The sequence below is a fragment of the Vipera ursinii genome (assembly GCF_947247035.1).
Source record: "Vipera ursinii genome assembly, chromosome: 13".
Taxonomy (NCBI): Eukaryota; Metazoa; Chordata; class Lepidosauria; order Squamata; family Viperidae; genus Vipera; species Vipera ursinii.
The window spans coordinates 17,008,855-17,032,773 of record NC_139526.1 but is presented as its reverse complement, the minus strand read 5'-3'; the positions used below and the strand labels follow the sequence as shown (position 1 = coordinate 17,032,773).

General features: G+C 44.7%; 1 protein-coding gene and 1 long non-coding RNA gene across 3 annotated transcripts in view; both read left to right on the top strand.

The window, feature by feature from the left end:
* Positions 1-23,919, top strand: part of LOC310646477 — a 417,476-nt gene that overhangs the window by 352,003 nt on the left and 41,554 nt on the right. The window lies entirely within an intron of this gene.
* The window catches only part of SDK1 (sidekick cell adhesion molecule 1), a 331,319-nt gene that overhangs the window by 282,393 nt on the left and 25,007 nt on the right, over positions 1-23,919 (top strand). For both annotated transcript variants that reach the window (XM_083372962.1, XM_083372961.1), the window contains exons 30-36: positions 17-218; positions 6,477-6,580; positions 7,809-7,879; positions 11,211-11,349; positions 12,369-12,428; positions 15,578-15,679; positions 23,211-23,326. In XM_083372962.1, coding sequence (XP_083229088.1) covers positions 17-218; positions 6,477-6,580; positions 7,809-7,879; positions 11,211-11,349; positions 12,369-12,428; positions 15,578-15,679; positions 23,211-23,326 — 794 coding nt within the window. The remainder of the gene's footprint in view (positions 1-16; positions 219-6,476; positions 6,581-7,808; positions 7,880-11,210; positions 11,350-12,368; positions 12,429-15,577; positions 15,680-23,210; positions 23,327-23,919) is intronic.

Below are 23,919 nucleotides of genomic sequence, written 5' to 3'. Positions count from 1 at the left end.
TGTCTTGCTTTTTCAGAACGGCCGGCCCCTCCCAAGGAATTGAAAGTCCCTCAGTCTGAAGTCACATCCCGGAGCCTCCACCTGCACTGGGTCCCTGGAAGTGACGGCTCTTCCCCGATACGTTACTTTACCATTCAGTTGAAAGAGCTGCCAAACGGAGACTGGAAAACCTACACTTCCTCTGTCAATCACAAAGCTACCTCCTGTTTGATTGACAGGTAAGTCTCGTATAAATACTTCCATCAGGAGATGACAGAAGATGCAAAACATATCTTCTCAGATCAAAGCAGCAAAAAAGAGACCCCTTGGGCAGGTGGTCCTTTTCGTACGGCTTTTTTTTTTTGGTCGTAAAATTCAAGATCAGAAAGTTGTGACCAAACAAACCTCCAGGCTGGACTGAAGAGTCCTGAGGCCCAAATCTCCCTGTTAACCCATCACCCATAAATAGCCGAGATCCACCAGGTTTAGCTTTTTTTCACGGTTATGAAGGTGGCTTCATAATTTGTTCCCCAGCGATACTTTCAATAAATTAATAAAGGATGAAAAGGAAGGAATGACAACGACAACCACAAAAAAAGAAATGAGGTGATTAAACCGCTTCCCCCAACAGAGAGGAACAAGCTCAGAATAATTAATATATCAGGCTGATGCTATTTATCCGCAGAGTTGCTCCCACATTGAACAGGAAGTAATCAAAAGGCTAGAAAGAAACCGCTACTGTTAAATAGCGGGTTCTTTGGCGCAGGAATGAAGACGCGAAGCTGAGTACAAGGTAACTCATAGTTTATTTCATGCAGAAACTGTACTGGGAAAAAGGCTGCAACTAGCCGCAATATATAGTCTAGCCCCTAGGCGGCAGCCAATAGGTTTGAATCAACCATTGCTGCCTAGGGATAGCCAATTATAGCCCTGGAGACTTGTAGTCTGGGTTGCTGGAGAGCCGTTAGCTGCTCCAGCAACCCATGTTATTCTTTAAGAGCCCAGTACATAACAGCTACTAATTAACATTGCTGCAGTTAGTCTTCAAATGAACTTGTGGAACTGCTCTTGAATGCAAAAGAGCTGGTTGCACATCAGTAAGGTGTGTGAAAGCTTTGTGCTGAAACTCCTCCCACCCCCAATAATGAAAAAATGGCTGTAGCATAGCAATGCGGTAAGGATTTTGGCTCTTGAAGATGTGTTCTTAATAGAAATACAATTTGTTCTTTGCTGTACACAGATAGTCCTTGACTTACGACAGTTCGATTACTGACTGTTCAAAGTTACAATACCACTGGAAAAAAGCGACTTAGGGCAGTTTTTCACACCTACGACTGTTGCAACATCCCCGCGGTCACGCGATCCAAATTCAGGTGCTTGGCAACTGAATCATATTTATGATGATCGCGTTGTCCTGGCATCACGTAATCCCCTTTTGCAACCTTCTGACGAGCAAAGTCAACGGGGAAACCAGATTGACTTCACAACGGTGTTATCAACCACTTCAATTATTCACTAAACAAATATGGCAAGAAAAGTCGTGAAAGGGGGCAAAACTCAGTTGCCTTGCTTAGCAACCAATATTTTGGGCTCACTTGCGTCGAGGGCTTCTTTGCGTTCATTCCTTCCTTCACCCAGGTTTGCCAGAAGTGATGTTGGACCGAGAACTAAGTCACAGTCTCCTTTTTGCTCTCTGGCAAATCTCAGAAAGAATGCCTCATGTTAACCGCAGACATGTTAATGTCTGTTAATTAGCAAGACTCTCTTTTTTCCCCCTGAGCCTCTGTCCAGCTATGCAGAAAGGAACAAAGCCAACCATTGCAAATCCTTCAGTCCCCCTTTTTTTTGCAGCAAGTTCTTGACATGCATTCCCCTGCCCGTTCTGAGTTTCTGCCCCTGTGTTTAAATCTTATTTTCAGATTAAATGAGGGCGTTTTTATCCATCTTCGCATAGTGAAGAAGGAAGAGATCACACTGTCTGTTTAAATAGCATTATCCAGCCTTCGTTAGATTGGGCTGGCATTAAGATTCTCGCCACAGTCACCTCTCGAGCTGCACTCTGCTCGCAAAAGAGACTTCCCAGTTAATCTACTTCCCAATGTGCCGTTGGAAATCCAGGTGTTTTAAAACTGCCGGTGACTTGCTGTTGAAAAAAAGCTGAGCAATGGAAGGGAATTTGGGGGCATTACATTAGGAGTGTTGAATTTTTTTAAAAGAAATTGTGATGGTAGAGTTGCGATGGGCTGTAGGGATGGACCCCAAACATTCTTCTTTCAGTCCAGCTCATTCCCACATTTCTTTTGTGATGACTAGATAAGGTGGACCTGCCCTGGAATTATCACACAGTTGTTTGGTTGCTTCCGGCCCTTTGTGACCCAGAGGACTAGGAGACTTCCAAGGACTCTTTCAGCACCATGATTCTCACCTCCATCCTTCTGTCCCATTGATGCAAAGCTTCCTCAAACACATTTCTGGTTCTGCCAACCTCCAGCAGATATTAATTGGAGATGCCAGTGACTTAATCTCCATGACTGACCCAGTCCTTCTCCAAGATCATGGAGGTTCTTGAATTCTCCAATCCAAGAGTCTTTTCTGATTGAAAGATTCAACCTAGAATTAAGGAGAAACTTCCTGACGGTGAGGACAATTAACCAGTGGAACAGCTTTGCCTCCAGAAATCCCGGAGATTTTTAAGAAGAGGCTGCTAGACAGTCACTTGTCTGAGATGGCATAGGTTCTCCTGCTTGAGCAGGGGACTGGACTAGAAGACCTCCGTGGTCCCTTCCAGCTCTATTCTATTCTAAATTCTAAATTGAATGTGATAGCCTGGACACACACACCCTCCCCGGATCCAGCCCGCGAGAAACAAACCAAGTTAGTTTCCACCCCTGTCTTCAAGCAGCTGTGCCTGCCTTTCCCCACAGCTACCTATGCATCTCTTGTTACGGTTTGTATTGATCTTTACATATCTAAGAAGTGTCTCTTCAACCTTGAGCTTTCTGAATGTGTGGGATTGTAACTCCCAAAAGTAATTGTGTCTGATTGGGAATTATTTATTTATTTATTTATTATTTATTTTTAGAGATTCTGCTGAAAGATTCCATTAGCTCTAAATTACGCCAACCTGAATGTCTTTAAGATCTTGTCTAAAGAGACTTCAATTTCATTATTTAAAGCCCTGAGCATTGCCTACTCAATCAAGGATGTTTGTTTGTTTGACATTAGAATTTCTCATCTTTAAGCACTCAGAGCTCTTTCCTACATGTAAACAGCTATTTCAATCCCTCTGGGCAATTCTCCCATCTCCTCCATGCAGTGCAAGAGAATTAAATGTAGTGGCTGATTAATCGATTAGCCTTACAATCGTATATAAAAAAATTGAAGGCAAAATATAGGATCTAATTCCAGGGTAAAAGAGATAAAAGCAATAAAATACAGAAGTACAAAAAAATCGGCATGCAAGCCACTTTTGTCTCCTTTTTTGAATATCTGGGGACTTTAATGGTGACATCCCAACCCTCCTGGATGACAGAGAAAGTTTTGGATTTGGGGGGTTGAAGAGCATGAATCCTTCAGTTGTTCAGAGGGAGGGTGGCTGGCCAAGAATCCTCCGCTGTCGAAAAAAAGACACACTGGTTTGAAATTTGTCCACTTTCACCACTGCCTTGCTATTGTATCAGCTCCAATAGGTTTGGGGGTAAACATCTGGACAAGTACCTTGGTAGGCTGACTATTCAAAAGCTTGTGAACACCCAAAAGGGATAGCTTAGATCAGGGGTCTTCAAACTCAACCCTTTTATGACGTGTGGACTTCAACTCCCAGAATTCCTCAGCCAGGCATGCTGGCTGAGAAATTCTGGGAGTTGAAGTCCACATGTCATTAAAGGGCCAAGTTTGAAGACCCCTGGCTTAGATGATTTTCCTCCCTCAAGTTCTCTCCTTAATCCATTTTGGACCGCTTCACGATCTGTAGCCCTTTGGGCCTATGTCTGTTTGGAGAATTTGAATTTGAATTTTATTGAATTTATATACCGCCCTTTCCCGTAGGACTCAGGGCGGTTTACAAGGTGATTAAAAACATCAATACAAAAGTTAAAAAACAATTTTAAAAAATTAAATTCAATCCCTGAAAAAATATAAAAACCCCAATTAAAACTCTCAGCCTGGGCCAGAGAGCTCGAAGAGCCAGGTCTTCAGGTCCCGGCAAAATGAACGGAGGTCGGGGGCAGTCCTAAGCTCCATGGGCAGCTGGTTCCAAAGGGCAGGCGTGCCCACTGAGAAGACCCTCCCCCTGGGTGTTACCCGCCGGCAGTCTTTTACCGCCGGCACCCTGAGAAGGCCCTCCCTGTGGGAGCGCAGAGGACGAAGGGAACTTGATGCCGGCAGCAGGTGATCCCTTGTGGTGTGGGGGGAAAAAGTAGCTCAGGAAGACCTCACTTGTTCAAGCAGTTTCCTCTGATGCGATGAGCTAAGGATGTCCTCCTTGTAACTCAGCCCTTTTCTGTGTGGCCAACCTCTGTGGTGCCTCCAAAGATCTGGAGATCTTGCTTCCTCTTGTGTATTGGCCTCGATTTTGTTTCCATTTCTTACATCTTCCACGGATGTGGTAGTTCTTTTATCAGGAAGTAGAGGAGGTGTGGTAGAAACGTCTCCCAAGGACTCCCTGTTGTTCATTCTCATGTTTATATTCCACCTTCAGATAGGGGTGAACCGGCAGAAGGTTTTTCAAGATAAGTACCATTTTCTTGGCAGCTGTGAGTGACCAGCTCTATTCAAGATTTAGCAACTTGGTGTCTTATTGCTAATAATCCCCTCAGATCATCTACCTCTTTATAATACCCACTTATTCTTATCTGTCAAAGTACTGAAAGAGTTTATCTCGAAGAGTTCTTCAGAAAAATGACTTGCCCTGGGAGGTGCCAATTGCCCAGGCTGCCTCTTCTCAAGGACAGAATGATAGAATGTCCTTGCCCTTACCTGCTTTCACATCCCTACTGTTCAACTTCAAAGCAAAAACACTCTTGTTGCCAAGATTAATGAGCTAGCTCCACCTGCGTGAAGCACAGCCATGGGAAGATCTCACACTTGGTCAACAAATGCGTCGTTTTGAACAACACGCACTAACGGCTAGTAGGACGTTAGAAGGATTTCTTTAGAGGTCCTCCTGGATGGAGAAGCTCTGAAGTCTAGGAACATTCCAACCACCGTCTCCACAAGCGGCTCCCAAACATGCAGTCGTGAAGCACAGAGACCCGCTCTTGGGGTTCCCCACTGTTGCGATTGCCTCATATCAAGCCAAGCGGAGACAACATATGGCATTTTTCCAACACAGGCCTTCTCCCCAAGCAAAGCCCTCTGCTGCTGCTGGGGCCCAGCATCCTACCTCCCCATGTTTTCATCTCCCGTCCTCACTACTTCTCTCTGGATTGCTTAGTTGGGTCTGCGCATTGGCTGGCTTTCCGCGCTGATTATAAGCCCAGCCTATTGTGACCAACTCTGAACTCCTGCAGACCTTGTTAGTCACAGGAAAGGAAAAACTCCTGCTGGTTACGCTGGAAGCTCCGATCAATTCACCTCAGCTGGAAGTCCATCTTTGAATATCTTACCGTCACTGAGAGTGCAGGAATCCTGCAGGGAATCCCCTGTCTCTCTGCCCGAGTTAAATAAGCGGAATAACTGCTTCTCGGAGATGCAGCCGTGATTAGAGAGCATTGCCTAGTAGATTAGCCAAGGTGGATCTCATTCCATTTATCCCTCTGTCATTCAACCTGCTCTTGCGTAAATCCACCGATCTCTCCCAGGTAGGCAACCAGCGGTAGATAATCTTTGATCACTGCAAAAGGCGTCACTCAGATTCGCCGAGAAAAGTAGCCAAGAAGCCTCTATCTACAACACATCCGTGTATGATTCATTTGAGTTTGTGATGATTGCTTTCACACACACACACACACACACACACACACACACACACACGAACCGTATAATGCTGGGCTACATTAGAATATTAATGAGTGGCTTTAACAGTAATACATTTGGCAGGCTTTATTTTTAAGGGGGTGGTGGGGAAAAGTCTTGTAAACCCTGTTCTTATCTCAAACAAGCTCTCAGCAATAACCTCCGGTACTTCAGCGTTTGAAGCAAAAAAAAAAAAAGATTATAATATTAGCGTGGTAATAGTAAATTATCGCTCTTTAATTAGCTGTTCACAATGCCCTCTTTCAAACTAATTCTTTCGCCCACTAATAGATTTAGAGAGAGCGTAGCTAAGTGAACTTAAATCCAAAAGAGGCCATACAAATAACTGAGGTCTTTCAGGTCTTTGGGTCGACAATTTCCATAAATTCCAACCGAGATGGCATCGTTAGCACTCCTGGGAGTTGTAATCCAGAACATTTTAGATGGGGCCATGCTGCCTTCCCCATAGATTATGGGAACCGTAACAAAATGAGGCAAAGGTTGATTTTTTATTTTATTTTTTTAAATGTCCTCCCGTGCAGGTTGAACCCTTTCACCTCTTACAAGCTGCGCCTGAAAGCCACCAACGATGTCGGAGACAGCAATTTCGGTGCCGAGACGGAGGCAGTCACTACACTGCAAGATGGTGAGGACCACAGCAAGCAGCCAGCTTCTTCCTTGGGGTGCCTCTTTCGCCACCATTCAGGACGGTGCTTTTTCAAAAGGCAACGGTTTGCCCAAAGACGTTTCGCTTCTCATCCAAGAAGCTTCCTCGGTTCTGACTGAATGGTGGAGAATAGAAGGAGTTCTATTTCTTGCAGTCATCTGGTCGTTGGCGCTCTCTCTGAGAGCCATTGAGGCTACCTGGGTTTTTTTTTCCGGTGCCCTCAGATGGGTGTGGAATCTCCTTGGACCTGTAAACAGGAGACAGGTGGTGCTGTATCCCTCACAGGGTCCAGCTGCCTTTTGAAAAAGCACCTTTGGGACAACCCTGACCTGGATGACTGAGAATCTTCATAGACATCATTCAGGAACCTCACCTAGATGTTTATTCCCAACGATGTCCATTTAGGAGTTGAATATTTATTTATTTTTATTTATTTTATTTTAATTCCATTTATATCCCGCCCTTCTCCGAAGACTCAGGGCGGCTTACAAGCTTAGCAGTAGCCTTCATTCTATGTATATGCCTGCTTATTAGGGCTTTCACACCCCTCCCAAGCGGCATTATTACAAAGTCAGCTTATTGCCCCCAACAATCTGGGTCCTCATTTTTACCTACCTTGGAAGGATGGAAGGCTGAGTCAACCTTGAGCCTGGTGGGACTCGAACCTGCACTAATTGCAGGCAGCTGGTGTTACTTAAGGAGGCATTAGCCCACTGCTCCACCAAGGCTCTTGGTGCAACCAACCAAAATGAATTCTTGGGTCCCTAGGACCATATTTAGATGTTTGTTCTTCCCGATAAGCCAGCTCAGGAAACCCAATGCAAAGACTACTGGAGCCCTCTTGCTTTTCAAGGAAGGCTACATTAGGTTGATGAAACTTTTGAATTCTACTTCAAGGCATTTCTAAGTTCTTGTAAATTATACTCATCAAGAGATTTCTTGCCCTGAGTTTTATGTCTGCACCTTGAGTGCATAAACCAGAATTCCCCAGCCAGCAAAGCTAGAGAGTTGAAGTCCACCCATCTTGAAGTTGCCAAAATTGAAAAAGATGGGCATAGACACACATTCCCCTGAACAGGCCAGAGCTTCTGGACCTCCCAAGGTGGGAGTGATCCTGCACCCCTCTGTCATTCAGCTATAGAGCTGTATGGCCAAGTAACACATTTCTCACCTCCATATCTGGTTTTTTTTCTTTCTCTTTTTCTAGTTCCAGATGAACCGCCAGGTTCCGTGTCTGTGACCCCATACACAACATCTTCGGTTCTAATACAGTGGCAGGTGAGTAGAAAGATAGCCCGGAAGCCTGGATTCCAATAACCAGGAGATGATCCCTGGGATCAATCATAGAAAACTTCCATGTGTGAAATAAGTCATTAGTATAACTCCTGGAACACTTCAATCCTCCTTTACAGATGCCAGTGTTAAAATATCATCAGGTTAATAGAGGCCCTGGTGGCTGCTTTTCTTTGTTTGTTTTAAAGAAATGCAGTAAGGACAGCCAGATTCACACACAAATCTGGATTTCTAAAAGCAAAAACAAGACAACTGCAATGTAAAAATGACAACATTTTGCCCTTTGTCTCAAATTGTTTGGATATTCCACGCCATCGCGTGGACCAAGCTGATACCTTCTGATAGGACTGGAAGATATCTTCCATTCTTCCAGTCCTGCAAGGCACAGCATCACAATGCAATTTCCCTGAGATCACACAGGACCTGTGGATTTGAGAACAGGCTGGGAGACTGACATGGTTTGTCAGGCACAAAAAAACAGGATCATTCCTTAAGTCCAAGCACAAAAGATTACGTCAGCCCATACACAAGAATCCAGTCAACTAATGGTCAGCACTAAATTGGCGCGAGATAAGAGTCAACGGAATTCAAGGGCTCTGGACTTAGATCTCTTGGGCAATGCAAGGATTCCAAACTAATGAGGCATTTAACTCCGCCCTCTATCTCTGCCTGCTCTTCTCCTATCTCTTCCTCTTCGCTTCATGACAGCCACTTTGTCGTGTAGAGTTTGTGTCGGTCTTCCTGATTGCACAGGAAGCCCAGTTCGTGGTGCAATCACACTCTGTTACAACATGTTAAACAAATGCGAGACATTTTGACAGTTTTTAACTAAGGAACCAAACGTAAGTACCAATCAGCCACTTGCCCCTCATTCAGGCATACAATGGAATTTCAGTAACGCACATGAAGGACAACGCGATGGTGCACATCTCATTAAAGGTTGATCCTGTTGATAGATTTGGGGTGGATAATGAATGCGAAATAGGTGGTAGTTGAGATAATTAGGCACCTTTTATTTCATGAAAACCTAATGGAAGACTTGCATCTGAGCTGCATCTAGGGAATTGAAGGCAATTACATGTCATTACCACGCTTACATTATTGGGGCACTCAGCAGTCTGGGCTCTATAGTTTTCAAATTTTAAAAAAAGGTAAAATAATTTGAAACTCCAGTTAAATGTGGATGAAACACAGGTGGGCATAAGGTAATATTTTATTGCTTTGCTGGAGAATTAAATGCCAATGCATCCAGCATTTCACTCCTTAATTTCATACCCATCGCTAACAACAAGAAAGTCCTTGCCATCAAAAATCCCGATTTTCCTGTCCCGTTCTGCATGGAAGTTAACTTGCCAGCTTTGTTCTCACTCGTTCCTTCCCTTAATCTGGAATTTATCCCAATTTCACAGTGTAAACACAACGGTTGTTATCGTCCCTTTGAATCATAATAGTTTCCTGGGCCTTCCGCAGTTCCTCTGGGCCTCTCTCAGAGATCGTTAGGAAATCCTAAATAATCCTTTACATCAAAACCTGAATGTTTTTACTCATGAAAGATGGATAAGAGCAAGATGCCGTGACCTTTTGCTAGACTACCTTTTCCAGGGCAGAAATAAAACTGTCAAGGAAAGAAGGAAATGTCATCTCGTGCCATTTATCCCAGGTTCCTTTGTGCTGGCTCGCTTAATAGCTTCTGAATCTGAGATCAGACACAGGCTGCTGCAGAGAGAGAGAGAGAGAGAGAGAGAGAGAGAGGGAGGGAGGGAGAGAGAGAGGAGAAGAGAGAGAGAGAGAGAGAGAAGAGGAGAGGAGAGAAGAGAAGAGAAGAGAAGAGAAGAGAAGAGAAGAGAAGAGAAGAGAAGAGAAGAGAGAGGAGAAGAGAAGAGAAGAGAAGAGAAGAGAAGAGAAGAGAAGAGAAGAGAAGAGAAGAGAAGAGAAGAGAAGAGAAGAGAAGAGAAGAGAAGAGAAGAGAAGAGAAGAGAGGAGGAGAGGAGAGGAGAGGAGAGAAAGAGAAGAGGAGAGAGAGGGAGGGAGGGAGAAGAGAGAAGAGAGGAGAGGAGAGGAGAGAAGAGAAGAGAAGAGAAGAGAAGAGAAGAGAAGAGAGAGAGGAGGAGGAGGAGCGAGGAGAGGAGAGGAGAGGAGAGAGAGAGAGAGAGAGAGAGAGAGAGAGAGAGAGAGAGAGAGAGAGAGAGAGAGAGAGAGAGAGAGAGAGAGCCTTTGCTGGCTTTTGAAATGTGGACCAGATGATATGTCTCAAGAAAGTTGGTATGAAGGACAGGAAGGAGAATAATTTTGGGGAGCGGGGAATGCTGTGGGGCCTTCAATATCACAACCTTGATTATGGAAAAAGACTCATCCATTGGTATGGTGGTGTATTTCCCCCCTTAGATTCTAATCAAATCGCCTTTTCTCAATCCCCTCCCCTTCATATCTAGTTTTTAATTAAGTGAACATAAGGGATATTCTCCCAGACTATCAGAAAACGTGGCCGCAAGCAAAGGGCTTAGCAGTGTACAAAAGGTATGTTCTGGAGACCACTGAGCTGAAATTAGGGGACGGAGAACAATAAATCAAAGTTAAGGCGTGCTGCAGATTAATGATGTAGCTCCTTACTCCCACCCCCTTGAGAGTGATAAGAACTGGGCCCTGAGAGATCAACTCCGTAAAGTTTGAGATGAAGCAGATTACCTCAGGAGCAGCCCTGTGGCTGGAATGTTGAAGGAAAGCCAACTTTGTCACCTTGATTGACTTCTTGAGCTTGCCTAGCTAAATCCTGATGAATAACCTGTGTCAGCATAGGAAATTGCCTCTCTGGATCCTTCTCAATCTTTCTACACTTGCGAGGTGTCTAATTCACGGGGACAATTTCAGAAGATCATCAGAAGACAGGAGATGGCTGCTGTTCCTTAAGGAAACTGATGTTCCACCACCCTGACACCAGTGGGTGAACGTCGTTGGGCTGAGGAGACCTTCTTTGAGAGCCCTCCAAAGAGCTCTTCAAGACTGAGTTTGCAGATTGTACCTCAACATCCTCCCCATTGATCCTGGTCTATTCATCTCAGCTTGTCTCTTGACTCCAAAGATCATTAGAGATGTCCTGTCCAGGTTGATGGATAATCTCTCCACAGCATCTCAACTTTGCAAGATATTCCAAATGGAAGTTTTGATCGTGTGATGCAGCAAAATATTTTGAACCAACACCCAGATATATCATCATCGTCTAGAAATACATGTGACTATTTCTTACTGGCATTTTTTGTGTGTGTGAATTATCAGAGACATGTCGCAACTTAACCCTGTTCATGGGCATTTTTTGCAGCCTCCAAAAGTAGAGAGTCTGAACGGCCTTCTTTTGGGATATCGTATTTATTATCGGGAGCTGGAACCTGAAAACACCGGATCAGGAACAGAGTCCAAAGTCCTTAAAAACCCATCAGCTTTGCGAGCAGAAATTACAGGTATGGAGCCAATTATCTGGGCTGTTTTAATGTGTGATGAATGGTTTCTCATTTGCAATCAGATGAACAAATATTAAAACAGTGGATGGAGAATGGAAAAAAAAAATGTGCATGCTCTCAAATTTATTCTACTAGCTGGTGGTCTGACTGGCAACTGATCCAATGGGGTTTTTCTCTCTTCTCTCTTTTAGCCAACCTCTCTCATTTCTTGCTTTCTGCTTTTTCCCTCCAGTTTGAGTCTTGGTTGTAAATCTGGTATCCAGAACTAGCATTCCTAATACATCAAATTAATCTTTTTTGGGGGGGGGCAAGGAAGGGCAAGGAAGGAGTGAAAGGCAAGGAAGAAGAGATGACCAGAACTTCTTCCATACCAGGACCCCAATTGTGTCTGCAGCGTTCTCAAGAAGCTGGACTTTGCAGTGGGAACCAAAAGGCTAGAATTGGGAATATACAGTACGTGTTTCAAGTCCTTTAAAGAAATTGGACACAACCACAAGACTTTAGCAACCACCAGTGTAATAACTGGGAGGGAGGATTTGGAGGGAGGGAGGAAGGAATGGAGGCATGGCGAGATGGAGGGATGGCTAGGAACATGGATGGATGGATAGGATGGATGGATGGATGGATGGATGGATGGATGGATGGATACTGTCCTCACATTGGAAGGCCTAAGAATAAAAAGCTCCTAGAGAAATCTCCTCTTTCTCTTCTCCTTAGAACAGAGTTGTTTTGGCTCACTGGTTCTCCAGACATTTCTCATTGCTTTATAGCATCCATCTCCATAATTTCTTTCTGTGTGGTAAGATAATTGAGTAAGCCCTCCAGTTTGAGGATCTTTCAGCATGTTCTCTGGGAAGGGGGCTGACTTATATAGCCAGGGGGCTGGGGGGGGGTTGGGGGGTTGTCTTTGCCTTGAACTTTGCCTGCACCAAACACCATCACCTCAAACTGCTGGAACCCTGTGGAATTGGCAATAACTGCTAACCTTGTCCTTTGATTCTTTGCTTTTCCTTGCATAGCCCAAAGCATCTTCCAGGCTGTGAACAGCAGCTCGGACTTAACAACCTACGAATTAACAAGTAAGTTAATTAGGAGTACTCATTGATGTAACCCCTTGCAGGGCTGGAAAGCTGGAGAGCCGGGTTCGAGAGCCGGGCGCCACACGACATGATTAGCTTCCGTTCTTGCCCCAGCTCCTGTCCATCTAGCAGTTCAAAAGCAGGCAAATGCAAGTAGATCAATAGGTACCACTTTGGTGGGAAGGTACCAGCGTTCCTCTGCATATAGTCATTCTGGCCACGTAATCATGGAAATGTCTTCAGACAACACTGGCTCCCTCGGCTAGGAAAGAGAGATGAGCACCATCCCCCTGGAGCAGGGGTAGGCAACCTTGGCTCTTTGGTGACTCGTGGACTTCAATTCCCAGAATTCCTGAGCCAGCCACGTTGAAGTCCACGAGTCATCAAAGAGCCAACGTTGCCTACCCCTGCCCTAGAGTCAGATATGACTGGACAGGGGAAATCTTTAAGACTTTCTAGTTTAATGAAGAGAAGGACAAGGACATGATAGCCATATTCCAGTATCTCAGGAAAGATAGGAGGGAGTCAAGCTATTCTCCAAAGTGCCCGAAGGCCGGACAAGAAACAACGGATGGAAACTCATCAAGGAGAGAAGCAACCTGGAGCTAAGGAGAAACCTCCTGACAGTGAGGACAATTAACCCATGGAACAACCTGCCTCCAGAAACTGCGAATGCTCCAACACTGGAGGTTTTTAAGAAGAGACTGGACAGCCATTTGTCCGAAATGGTATAGGGTTTCCTGCCCTGAGCAGGGGGTTGGACTAGATGACCTCCAAGGTCCCTTCCAACTTTACTATTATGCGTATGATTATTATGACTTCAGGACCAAATTAAAAGGTGCTGGGGAAGCTTGGTGCAGGGTTCAGAAAAGTGTCCTCTTGGAAAAGGGTCACCTTGGGTGAACCAGGTGTGTTGCAGGTGCTGTGTCTGAGCTAGGTGGTCCTCTACACCTTAGATTCTGGTTCTTGAGAATCCTAGCCTCCCCCCAGCCCACAATACACTGCCGGCATCTCCAGTTCCGTTTTCATACTAACCCCTCAACCTTCTCAGCTTCCATCCCTCACGAACATCCATAAGCTCTGCCCACTACACTACAGTTCTACTCTAGCATGGCCCCTGGACACACACCCCCTCCCCAAATACTGCCATGCCCCAATGCCCTTCTCCTGCAGATTGCTTGGAAATACATCACATCCCTTGCAAGCAAGGTGGTGGGGGAAAAAAAAAGTCCTTGTGTATTAACTGGCGGGAGTTTCAGATTCCCATAAAACTGTCAGTTTCCTACAATACATCAAGTGGTTTTATTTATTATGCTGACAAAATGTAAGCAGTAAATTAGATACCATCAGCTGTCTGTCTACCTGGAACCGGCAGGCAACACACCGGTGTCTGACTGAGTTACGTGGGCAGAATTTTTGCGAGCACTTTAGGAAATCTGAAATTAGAAGGGCCTCATTATCAATCTGGCAGAGAACCCTTTCCTGGGAAGAGACTTTGCAAGGAAAGGCAACGGTGGTGCTGGCAGAGCTGAAGGGTAGTTCACACGCCGCAGGAAAAAAAAAAACCAAAACGAATTTTCAAGTAAAACGCCTCTGAACAGAGACCGGCCCTGTTCTCGGAGATTTCCAGCAAAGCTCCCAAGTTGTGTTTTGCTGGTGGGCTTCCTCCGTTGATCCATATTCTCCGTCAAGATAGGTGGCCTGATTTGAATATGCAAATCCCCAGAACTTCAAGGATGATGCAAAGGCCTCTGGGGTAAAAAGCATGAAATTTGGTCTTCTTGCTAGCATGCTTGTTTGGTTATTAATTACACCACAGTCGGAATCTCTCTCTCTCTCTCTCTCTCTCTCTCTCTCTCTCTCTCTCTCTCCTCTCTCTCTCTCTCTCTCTCTCCCTCTCCCTCCCTCCCTCCCTCCCTCCCTCCCTCTCTCTCTCCCTCCCTCCCTCCCTCCCTCCCTCTCTCTCTCTCTCTCTCTCTCTCTCCCTCCCTCTCTCTCCCTCCCTCCCTCCCTCCCTCCCTCCCTCTCTCTCTCTCTCTCTCTCCCTCCCTCCCTCTCTCTCTCTCTCTCCCTCCCTCCCTCCCTCTCTCTCTCTCCCTCCCTCCCTCCCTCTCTCTCTCTCTCTCTCTCTCTCTCTCTCCCTCCCTCCCTCTCTCTCTCTCTCTCTCCCTCCCTCCCTCCCTCTCTCTCTCTCTCTCTCTCTCTCTCATACACACACACAGAGAGACAGACAGACAGACACACACACACACACAGGCACACACTTTCTTTCCTCTCCCTGTCCAGGTTTGGTTTGGTTTCTTTAATGTGTTGCAGTGTGCTGTCATTCCTTTCTTGTATCTGTCAATGCAGCTTCCTTGTTTTAGCTCACAAAGGGTTGCAACTGAACGTCGGTGTTGGTGATTGCAGCATAAGAAAGACATTGCAGTCTCACTCCACTAAATCTCCCAAGTTTATGCTTTTTTTTATTCTCTAATAAATCCTCCATCGCTTCCCCCCCCTCCCCCCAAAATACCAAGCTGGGTATGGTAGCTTTGACGTCGGATTTATTTTAAGAGGCAAGCTTAGCACTGGAGCTGTTTACAGAAGACTCGTTTGGACTGTCGTCCAGCTGGGTAGATCTTCTGATGAATCAAACGATGGTTGTCTATCAGCCAGTTTCCTCCGTCAGCCCAGACAGCTTCCTCCAGTAATAACGTGCAGGTTGGTGAGGAGAGGCCCACCCATGGATGTCTCATCCGAGAGTCTGCAGACATGGGCATCTTTAAGATTGGCATATTCAAAGCAGACCATTTCTCAAAGATTTATTTTTTTATCATCTGGGGCAATGTTTCTCCACCTTGGCACTTGAAGATGAGTGTACTCCAACTCTCAGAAGAGTGGACTTCAACTCCCAGAGTTCCCCGACCAACGTGTGGACTTCAACTCCCAGACTTCCACCCATCTTCAAGCTACCAAGGTTGAGAGACACTGGTCCAGCTGTCTTTTTTCTAGAAAGTATCATCCTAGGAGTTGCAAGTAAAAGATGTTCAACCACTTCTTGGAACTGTGATCCCCTGGTATTCTTCAGGAGGACAAGAGCTGGGAAATTCTACTGGGGATTGTTAAAGAGGATGCTAGTCAGTAATGCAAATTATTTACATTTCTAGAGCTGAAAAAGTACAAGAGGTATGAAGTGGTCATGACAGCATACAACATTATTGGGGAAAGCCCGGGCAGCGCCCCTGTGGAAGTCTATGTTGGAGAAGCAGGTAAGCAGAAATCTGAAAGCATGCAAGATAACCATCTTGAGAACCTCAGAGAGGAGGAGAAATGGGAGCACGCTATACATATAAATGAAAAGTTATCTTTCAGAAATAAATTATCTGGTGTTAATTTGCTCAGGCTAATATTGGTATTAATGGGGTGATGGTAGAAGAGAGAGGTTTCAGGTGATTTCACAAAAGGGCTTCTGCTGCTGCCTTTCCATCATCATCATCATCATCATCATCATCATCATAGAAGAAGAAGTAGTAGTAGTCATAAATCTGCCGCTCTAAAAATGACAATAAGAGTGAAACGTGTTAGAATATTGAATTTAGTAGCTGGAACAGTAAAGTGTACAATAGGCCAGAACACACAGTTGTAGTTGATTAGTTAGAGCAGGGGTCTTCAAACTTGGTCCTTTTATGACTTGTGGACTTCAACTCCCAGAATTCCTCAGCCAGCATGCCTGGCTGAGGAATTCTGGGAGTTGAAGTCCACAAGTCATAAAAGGGCCAAGTTTGAAGACCCCTGAGTTAGAGAGTGCTGACTCATGCATGAGACAATCTATGCTGTGATTGGTTGCTGCAAGTATAACGGGGGCGTTTCCCTTTTTTCCCGCCTTTTTGCTTCTGCATGTTCTGTATACTGATTAATTTACCTCATGACGTTCCTGTGTTGCTGGCTATCGTGTGTTGTTTATTTATGGATGACGATGATGATGATGTTGTAGGTGTGAATATTAAATATATCTATTTATATATTTTTAAAAAGACTACAATCTTGTGCTAGCGTCTTCAATTTCATCTGGACAGCCGCTACACAATGCCTCAACAAAACAGGTCCTCTTCGCCGATGATGACACACTCAAACCTTCACAATTCATGAGAGAAGACGCAACCCGGAACTGTATCACCACTTTTCTCGTCTTTTTCATTTTTACCAAAAAAGAAATTATAAGGAGCTTTGACGCAGGCTTCCTTTGATGGAAAGGGGCAGGGAAGCAGGAAACTGATCCTCCTTGTGAATGCACCTGCTTACCTGACCCATGTTAACCACTGCCTTGCAGGAGGCAACTTCTTGTGTGAGTCTGTTTTTGTTAGGCAAAAAAAGGAAGCCATGCCAATCAACACAACAGGACTTTGGCGTAGCATGGAGGAAAAGGGCTGGAAAGGAGCAAGTGATCTCTGCCTCCAGCCAAACTCTTCTGTCCTCGTCTTGAACGAACCGAAAACAAACACGTCGTCCTCCCATTCACTGTAATTATTTGCTTCCCTATTGCTGGCAAACCCATGTGGCTATGGAAACATTCTGGTGCGCTCGTTCCCTGACTTGTTTTCCTACCTTCGACATCAATTGCGCATCTGTTTGTTGGCTTTCTTAAAAGAAGTCCTATTTTATCTCTTGTCAGCCAGGAGATGAGAAAGGCAGGAGACAAATCAAATAAATAAATTGCAGTAGGCTTGCTTTTTCAGGACAGAGCCCAGGAAATAATGTCCCCTGATTTCCCCAGAGGGTCTGGGGTGGAACAGGTTGGCTACGAAGGAGCAGAAAGTGGTCCAAGGACATCTGCCAGCAGCCTAGATAATGAACACGAGCGCGGGATTCTCGGGGACAGTTGAAGGAAAGCAGAAAGTCACTTAGAGAAAGAAAAGGGAGAAGGATAAATAAAAATTGACTTTTGTGCCTCGGTTCCATTTTAATCTTTTCTAAACAGAAGCTACCCTGGTCTCCTTCTGCAGTGGAAATGTGCAGTGGCCTTAGATTTATAGTACCCTGCATTCCGACAACATTATGCACATCAAAATGATGTGTGCGTTCAGCATCTCCTGGGAACACCTTTAAACTAGGGGTGTCCAACCTTAGCAACTTTTAAGACTTTAAGACATGTGGACTTTAACTTCAACTTGCAGCATGGCTGGCCGGGGAATTCTGGGAGTTGAAGTCCACAGCTCTTAAAATTGCCATGGTTGGACACCCCTGCCTTAAATGAAGGCATCTTTTTCCCCCAGGACCTGAGAGTACCTACCTAAGGGCAGCTGCGTGATCCCAGCGAACTTGCAGCTTCTTAAGGTCCTCCAATGTCCACCAGGTTTATTGAGAGCAAAGAAGGTTTGCAGAGTCCACATTCTGCTCCCAGACCAATTTGCAAGTCCTCAGTCTTAAAACGCCAAGAAAACCCATCGAGACTGTTCGTTGAAGTCTTTTATCTGCCACCCTTAATTCCTCACTGATAAGATTGGAAATGCAAAGCAATCATTTGCTTTGGTCCGGCTGCTGCAGCAGCTGAGTGCTTCATTAAAAGCTCATTGAGCTGTTAATATGACTCATGAGCAGCGCTCAGCATGACTCCAATGGGTTGCGTGGCGGAGGAGGTACGGCTGCGCGTTTAACTCTTGGTTAAGCGCTTGGGTTTGTGATCTTGTGCAGCTAGAAGGCACCGTGTGCCCACCTCCACACCAAAGGAATTTGATGTTGTCCAGTAGGGTGTGGGTCAAGTCCGCCCCAGCCTCAGCTGTGGCCTGCAGAAAGAAAACATGAAAGAAATAGCTTTGGAATTGTCTGGTTCCCACTGGAAAGCCACTTCTTCTGAACTGTTAACCACTTTCATGTAGAATTTTTCACTTTTGCTTAGAATTCAGCCTCATTGGTTCCAGGGTTGGCCCAAGTGGCCCTCAGGAAGCTTATCGATCTTCCTTCCTCACCTCCAGATGGAAGACAAGAGAGGAACTGCAGATCATTAGTCTGAAGAGACCGCTCATAAAGTTTGAGAGCCTTGCCATGCTGATGTCCCCCCGACAAGCTGAATCCTTGCTTGGAGACTTTTTTCTCCACATAGTCTATGTAAATTTGTCAAGCTCAGGAAACCAGGAGCCAACATGGTTCAGATGAAGACAGGTTTATTGCAAACGTAAGCTTTCTACAACAACTTGAACTACTAATGGTCAAAGAGCATTGCCGGTAGGTAAGAGTCAGTGGGATTCAGGATGGGCTGGACACAAAGGGACTCGAAACTGATGACACTCTTGACCCCTCCCTTGAGCTCAACCCCGTCATCTCCTACAAAAGTATTTCTGAAGTCCAAAGGTTGGTTTCTCATATCTGTGTAGTCACAAAATCAACCTTCCTCTGAATTTGCCTTTAAGAACATATTCTACACTTCTGACATTATTAATAGAAGTAGCACTTTTTCTTTTGCACTTCCTGACTGCTGAAATAATTCAGAAAGTTCCCCCATCTCCCACCACGAGGGCTGTTTTAGGCAATGATGCAGAGAATTCCTGGGCAAATTACCCAGGAACTTCCTTGTTGCCTAGGTAAGGCGTTGGATTTGTCTCTGCTCTCCTTAATAACTGCCTGATTAACAGCTTTGATTCCAGAACTGCTCCCCGAAGAAGAGGCAACTATGTTAAATTGTGTAGATAAAACAAGTCAATTAACTAACTGCTCTGATTTCAACAGCTCACACGTGTTTAGGGTGGTGCCATTTTAATCTCCAAAAGCATGCAAGTAGACCAGGTGAAATCAAGTTTTATGGAGTCCACCACACCTCGGAAAAGCAGAGGAGCTGGGGGGGGGGAAATGTGCCTCCTGGTCTATTCACCAAAGAATGATGTTCCTGAACATGGATGGAGCATGGGTGCATTATGCTTTATAAAAGCCAGCTGTTTCCACATCATGGCCAAGAGAAGTTGTAATCCAGCAGGGCTTGGAGAACCAAAACTTGTTCATCCTTTGGAGGAGAGAGATTGCTGTTCTAAACTACAGATAAATATTAATATGTCTATAAATGTCAGGTGCAAAAGAACCAGGAACACTCACTGAGTTCAAAGCACTGAAGAATTTTATTATTGCTACCTACACGCAACAATCTGGTCAACTAGCAGTCAAAGCTAAATTGGCACTCATAGATAAGGGTCAACAGAATTCATGGGGTGCTGGACTTGGGTCTTTTATGGCAATGTAATGACACTGAACTGATAGCACATTTAACCCCGCCTTCCAGCTCAGCCTGCTTTTCTACAGCAAGCCATCGTCCTCAACCCAAGTGGTCAGCATCAACCAGGACCCCGCTGTTCTTCGAAGAACCCCAGAAATATTTCCAAAGGTTCTGCTTCCTTGAAAAGAGAAATGAGCTGCTCTCCCCATCAATTAAATAAAATAAAAAATAAAAAAATAAAAATAAATTCAGCAGCATGTAGACCAAACAAATAAACCAACCCTAAAACCCATCCTTCTTCTGAAGACCTGGCTGTTCGCTGATGAGAACCGAGCGTCAGCCTTTTAGCTTACCAAACAGCTGGAGCACATCTGAATTGAGAAGCGCAAGAATAAGCATATAAAAAGATGCACTTGTGCTGCAGGCACCCAGTTTGGGAACAAGGGTACAATCGATGAGCCTCTTGTTGAAAATCAGCCCTTAATTCATCTCGCTTTCTTTGAATCATTCATCTATCAATGTAGCCCCCAGCTGTCAATCGAGCCAGCAAAGTGGAAAAGAAGCAATTTCCTCTCCTGCTTGTGTAACACCCCCGCGGGGGGGTGGGGTGTCTCTTTTTTATCCACCGGGGGGGGGGGGAGAGAAAAAAGATTTTCGGGATTAAAAGTTATTTAAGAAAAATCCATGTGGATGCTTCTTTCTCGCCACTGACAAAGAGAGAAAAACCAGGAAGCGCCGACAATCCATTCTGTGGAGGGAAAAGACTTGTGCTCTTAAAACCGACGTTAAAAAGTCGAATTCATTTCTTGGGTTTGTGCAAGGATAAAGAAAGTGGGAGGTGGGGTTGCTTTCACGCTGTGCTCAAAGAAAAGGTGGGGTAGAGAGGGGGCGTTTTATATATCTGGAGAGGAGGGGGCTGAGCATTTTTTTTCCCCTGCCTTGTGCATCAAATATATCTGTCATTTTCAGTATCTGTAAGGTGTGTTCGGTGAGCAGCCCAAGGAATTGGAATCTCTCCTAGCTTGAGAAAACATGTTCATAAAAGAATAGTCACTTAATTAGTATCATCACTATCATTTAATCCTTCCCTTCTCCCCTCCCTTCCTTCTCTCCCTCCCTCCTTCTTTCTCTCTCTCCTCCCTTCCTTTCTCCCTCCCTTTTTCCTTCCTCCCTCCCTCCCTCCTTCCTTCCTTCCTCTTCCTCCCAATTGCTATGCTTTTTTACATTTTGCTTTTTAACCTTTTTTCCCTACCTTGCAAAGGGCCAACGTGTCATGCATGCCAAGTCTTTTTATTGACGGTTTGCATCCTTTATTTCAAAGGCCATCACAAAGAGAGCATAATACCTAGATCAAACTGGGGTTAACTGTAGGGTTGATGACTTGTTAGGAACATGTTCTATTGTTTTCTTTGTATTTCTTTATATTTTTTAGGAGTTTTATATATTTGCTATGGTCAATTCACTTAATTATCTATCTATCTATCTATCTATCTATCTATCTATCTATCTATCTTTATCTATCTATCTATCTATCTATCTATCTATCTATCTATCATCTCTATCATATCAGTCTATGTATCTATCTATCTATCTATCTATCTATCTATCTATCTATCTATCTCTATCTATCTATCTATCTATCTATCTCTATCTATCTATCATCTCTATCTATCTATCTATCTATCTATCTATCTATCTATCTATCTATCATCTCTATCTATCTATCTATCTATCTATCTATCTATCTATCATCTCTATCATATCAGTCTATGTATCTATCTATCTATCTATCTATCTATCTATCTATCTCTATCTATCTATCTATCTATCTATCTATCTATCTCTATCTATCTCTATCTATCTATCTATCTATCTATCTATCTATCTATCTATCTATCTATCTATCTATCTATCTATCTATCTATCTATCTATCATCTCTATCATATCAGTCTATGTATCCATCTATCTATATCTATCTATCTATCTATCTATCTATCTATCTATCTATCTATCTATCTATCTATCTATCTATCTATGTTTTGGATGACCAACACAATTGCTCCAATTCTTCCCAGTTAGTTTCATGGAATTGTTTCTTTTTTTCCCCTTTTCTCTCACCCCCCCTTGTCCCCCCCCAATCTCTTTTGGGTGTGTGATTCTATCGTTTAATGGAGCGGTAAATAAGAATTTCTGATAATGAGCCCAAGCATCTGTCACAACAACCTGGCGCTGGTTATTAACATTTCCATTAACGGCAGGGTGGGCAGTAGTAATAAGGAAGCAGCACAGTTAGAACAAAATAAATAGTTGGTGTCAGGCAGAGTGGGTGTTAATTACTATTTTATTTTATAACCCCGGAGAGAAATGGAGGAGGAAATATAAAAATATATAATCATAACGTGCCTTATGAAGGTCAGAGCCGGTAAAGGAAGAAGCCACCAGAGGGGGAGATAATTGGACCTACATGTTGAGTAGCAAACGGTCTGTGATGCCATTTGTGGGGCTTTGAATGAGCATCGAGTTCTGCTCTCCGGCACTGTGGAGAGGGGCTGTTGGCACCCCCTTAGCAGGCCAGAAAGGGTTTGCGCTTGGCTCTCTTAGCTACCGTGGAAGAGCTGCTTGCCTCTGGTTATCCACGCTCATATCGGTTTGGGGTACCGAAAGCATGCGTCTCCAAAGAAGGGAAAGGAAAGGAAAGGAAAGGGAAGGGAAGGGGAAAGGGAAGAGGAGGGAAGGGGAGGGGAGGAGAGGAGAGGAGAGGAAAGGAAAGGAAAGGAAAGGAAAGGAAAGGAAAGGAAAGGAAAGGAAGGGAAGGGAAAGGAAAGGAAAGGAAAGGAAAGGAAAGGAAAGGAAAGGAAAGGAAAGGAAAGGAAAGGAAAGGAAAGGAAAGGAAAGGAAAGGAAAGGAAAGGAAAGGAAAGGAAAGGAAAGATGAGGGAAGGAAAGGAAAGGAAAGATGAGGGAAGGGGAGGGAAGGGGAGGGGAGGGAGGGAGGAAGAAAGGAAAAGAGGAATGAGGGAGGAAGGGAAGGGAAGGAAGGAAGGAGATGGGAGAGGGAGGGAGGGAGGGAAGGAAAGAAGGAAGGAAGGAAGGAAGGAAGGAAGGAAGGAAGGAAGGAAGGAAGGAAGGAAGGAAGGAGGGAGGGATGGAGGGAGGAAGGAAAGATATGGGAGAGGGAGGGATGAAGGAAGGGAAGGAAGGAAGGGAAGGAAGGAAGGAAGGAAGGAAGGAAGGAAGGAAGGAAGGAAGGAAGGAAGGAAGTTTAATAAGGCCAATTATAGGAGAAGGACTGGCAGGACCTGGGAGCGGCATCAAAAGGGAGGAAGGAGGGAGGGAGGGAGGGAGGGAGGGAGTGAGGGAGGGAGGAGGAAGGATAGATATTGTAAAATTGATGAAAGAATTTGGCAAATGAATTCTTTTGGAGATGATGGCAGGGTTTCTAAAGATAATACTGGGGACAGCAGCAAAGCCTGAGAAATCTAAGGCAGGGCAATCGTTTGGTCCGTTGAGTTCACCTCCTTCCCTCTGGCTTTGATGCCTGCTGAATCAGTGCCTCCTCAATGTTGACCCAATCTCTTCTCTCCTCTTTCTTTTCCAAGCTCCCGCAATGCCTCCCCAGAATATCCACATCAGTGCCGTGTCTGCAAGCCAGCTGGAGATCACCTGGGACCCCCCTCCCGTCGACAGCCAGAACGGAAACATTCAAGGCTACAAGGCAAGTCAGGCTCAAAATGCCCTTCAGAGATTAGCCCAGGTGCATTGTTGGACGCTTTGAGCGAGACAAAAAGGCAGATTGCCCAGGCCTGCCTTGCTTCCACAAACATGGAAACTATTTGATTATTTAACTCTGTCATTTTGATTCTTCCTTGTGGATCTGCTTTCTCAGGGACTACCAATCTCAGTAAGTTAGAAAGGCAGCCAATTGCAAACCTACGACAAGCAGCTAAAGAATCAGCGTAGATACAACAATGTCAGCTGAGAACAGCTTTTTCCAACCTGGGGGATGCTGTTCCCAGACTTCAGAGGCTCTCTTGGCTGAGGATGATGATGGAAGTTGAAGCCTAACGCAGTTGGACTCCCTCTCCTCTTAACTTGAAGACTTCCTCACTCAAGTGGATCCCATAGAAGAAAGTCTCAACGGACTCTAAACCCTAAAAAGCAAAAGTTGAGAACGTTAGTCTTGATGCTTTCATTCAGGGGTTGTCCACAGGAGATAGAGTTACTACTGCAGATGTTCTGGGTGGGAAATCTGAATAGAGGGCCTGATGGGATTCAGGTAGCCGTGGACAGTTCTAGCCTCAGATCATT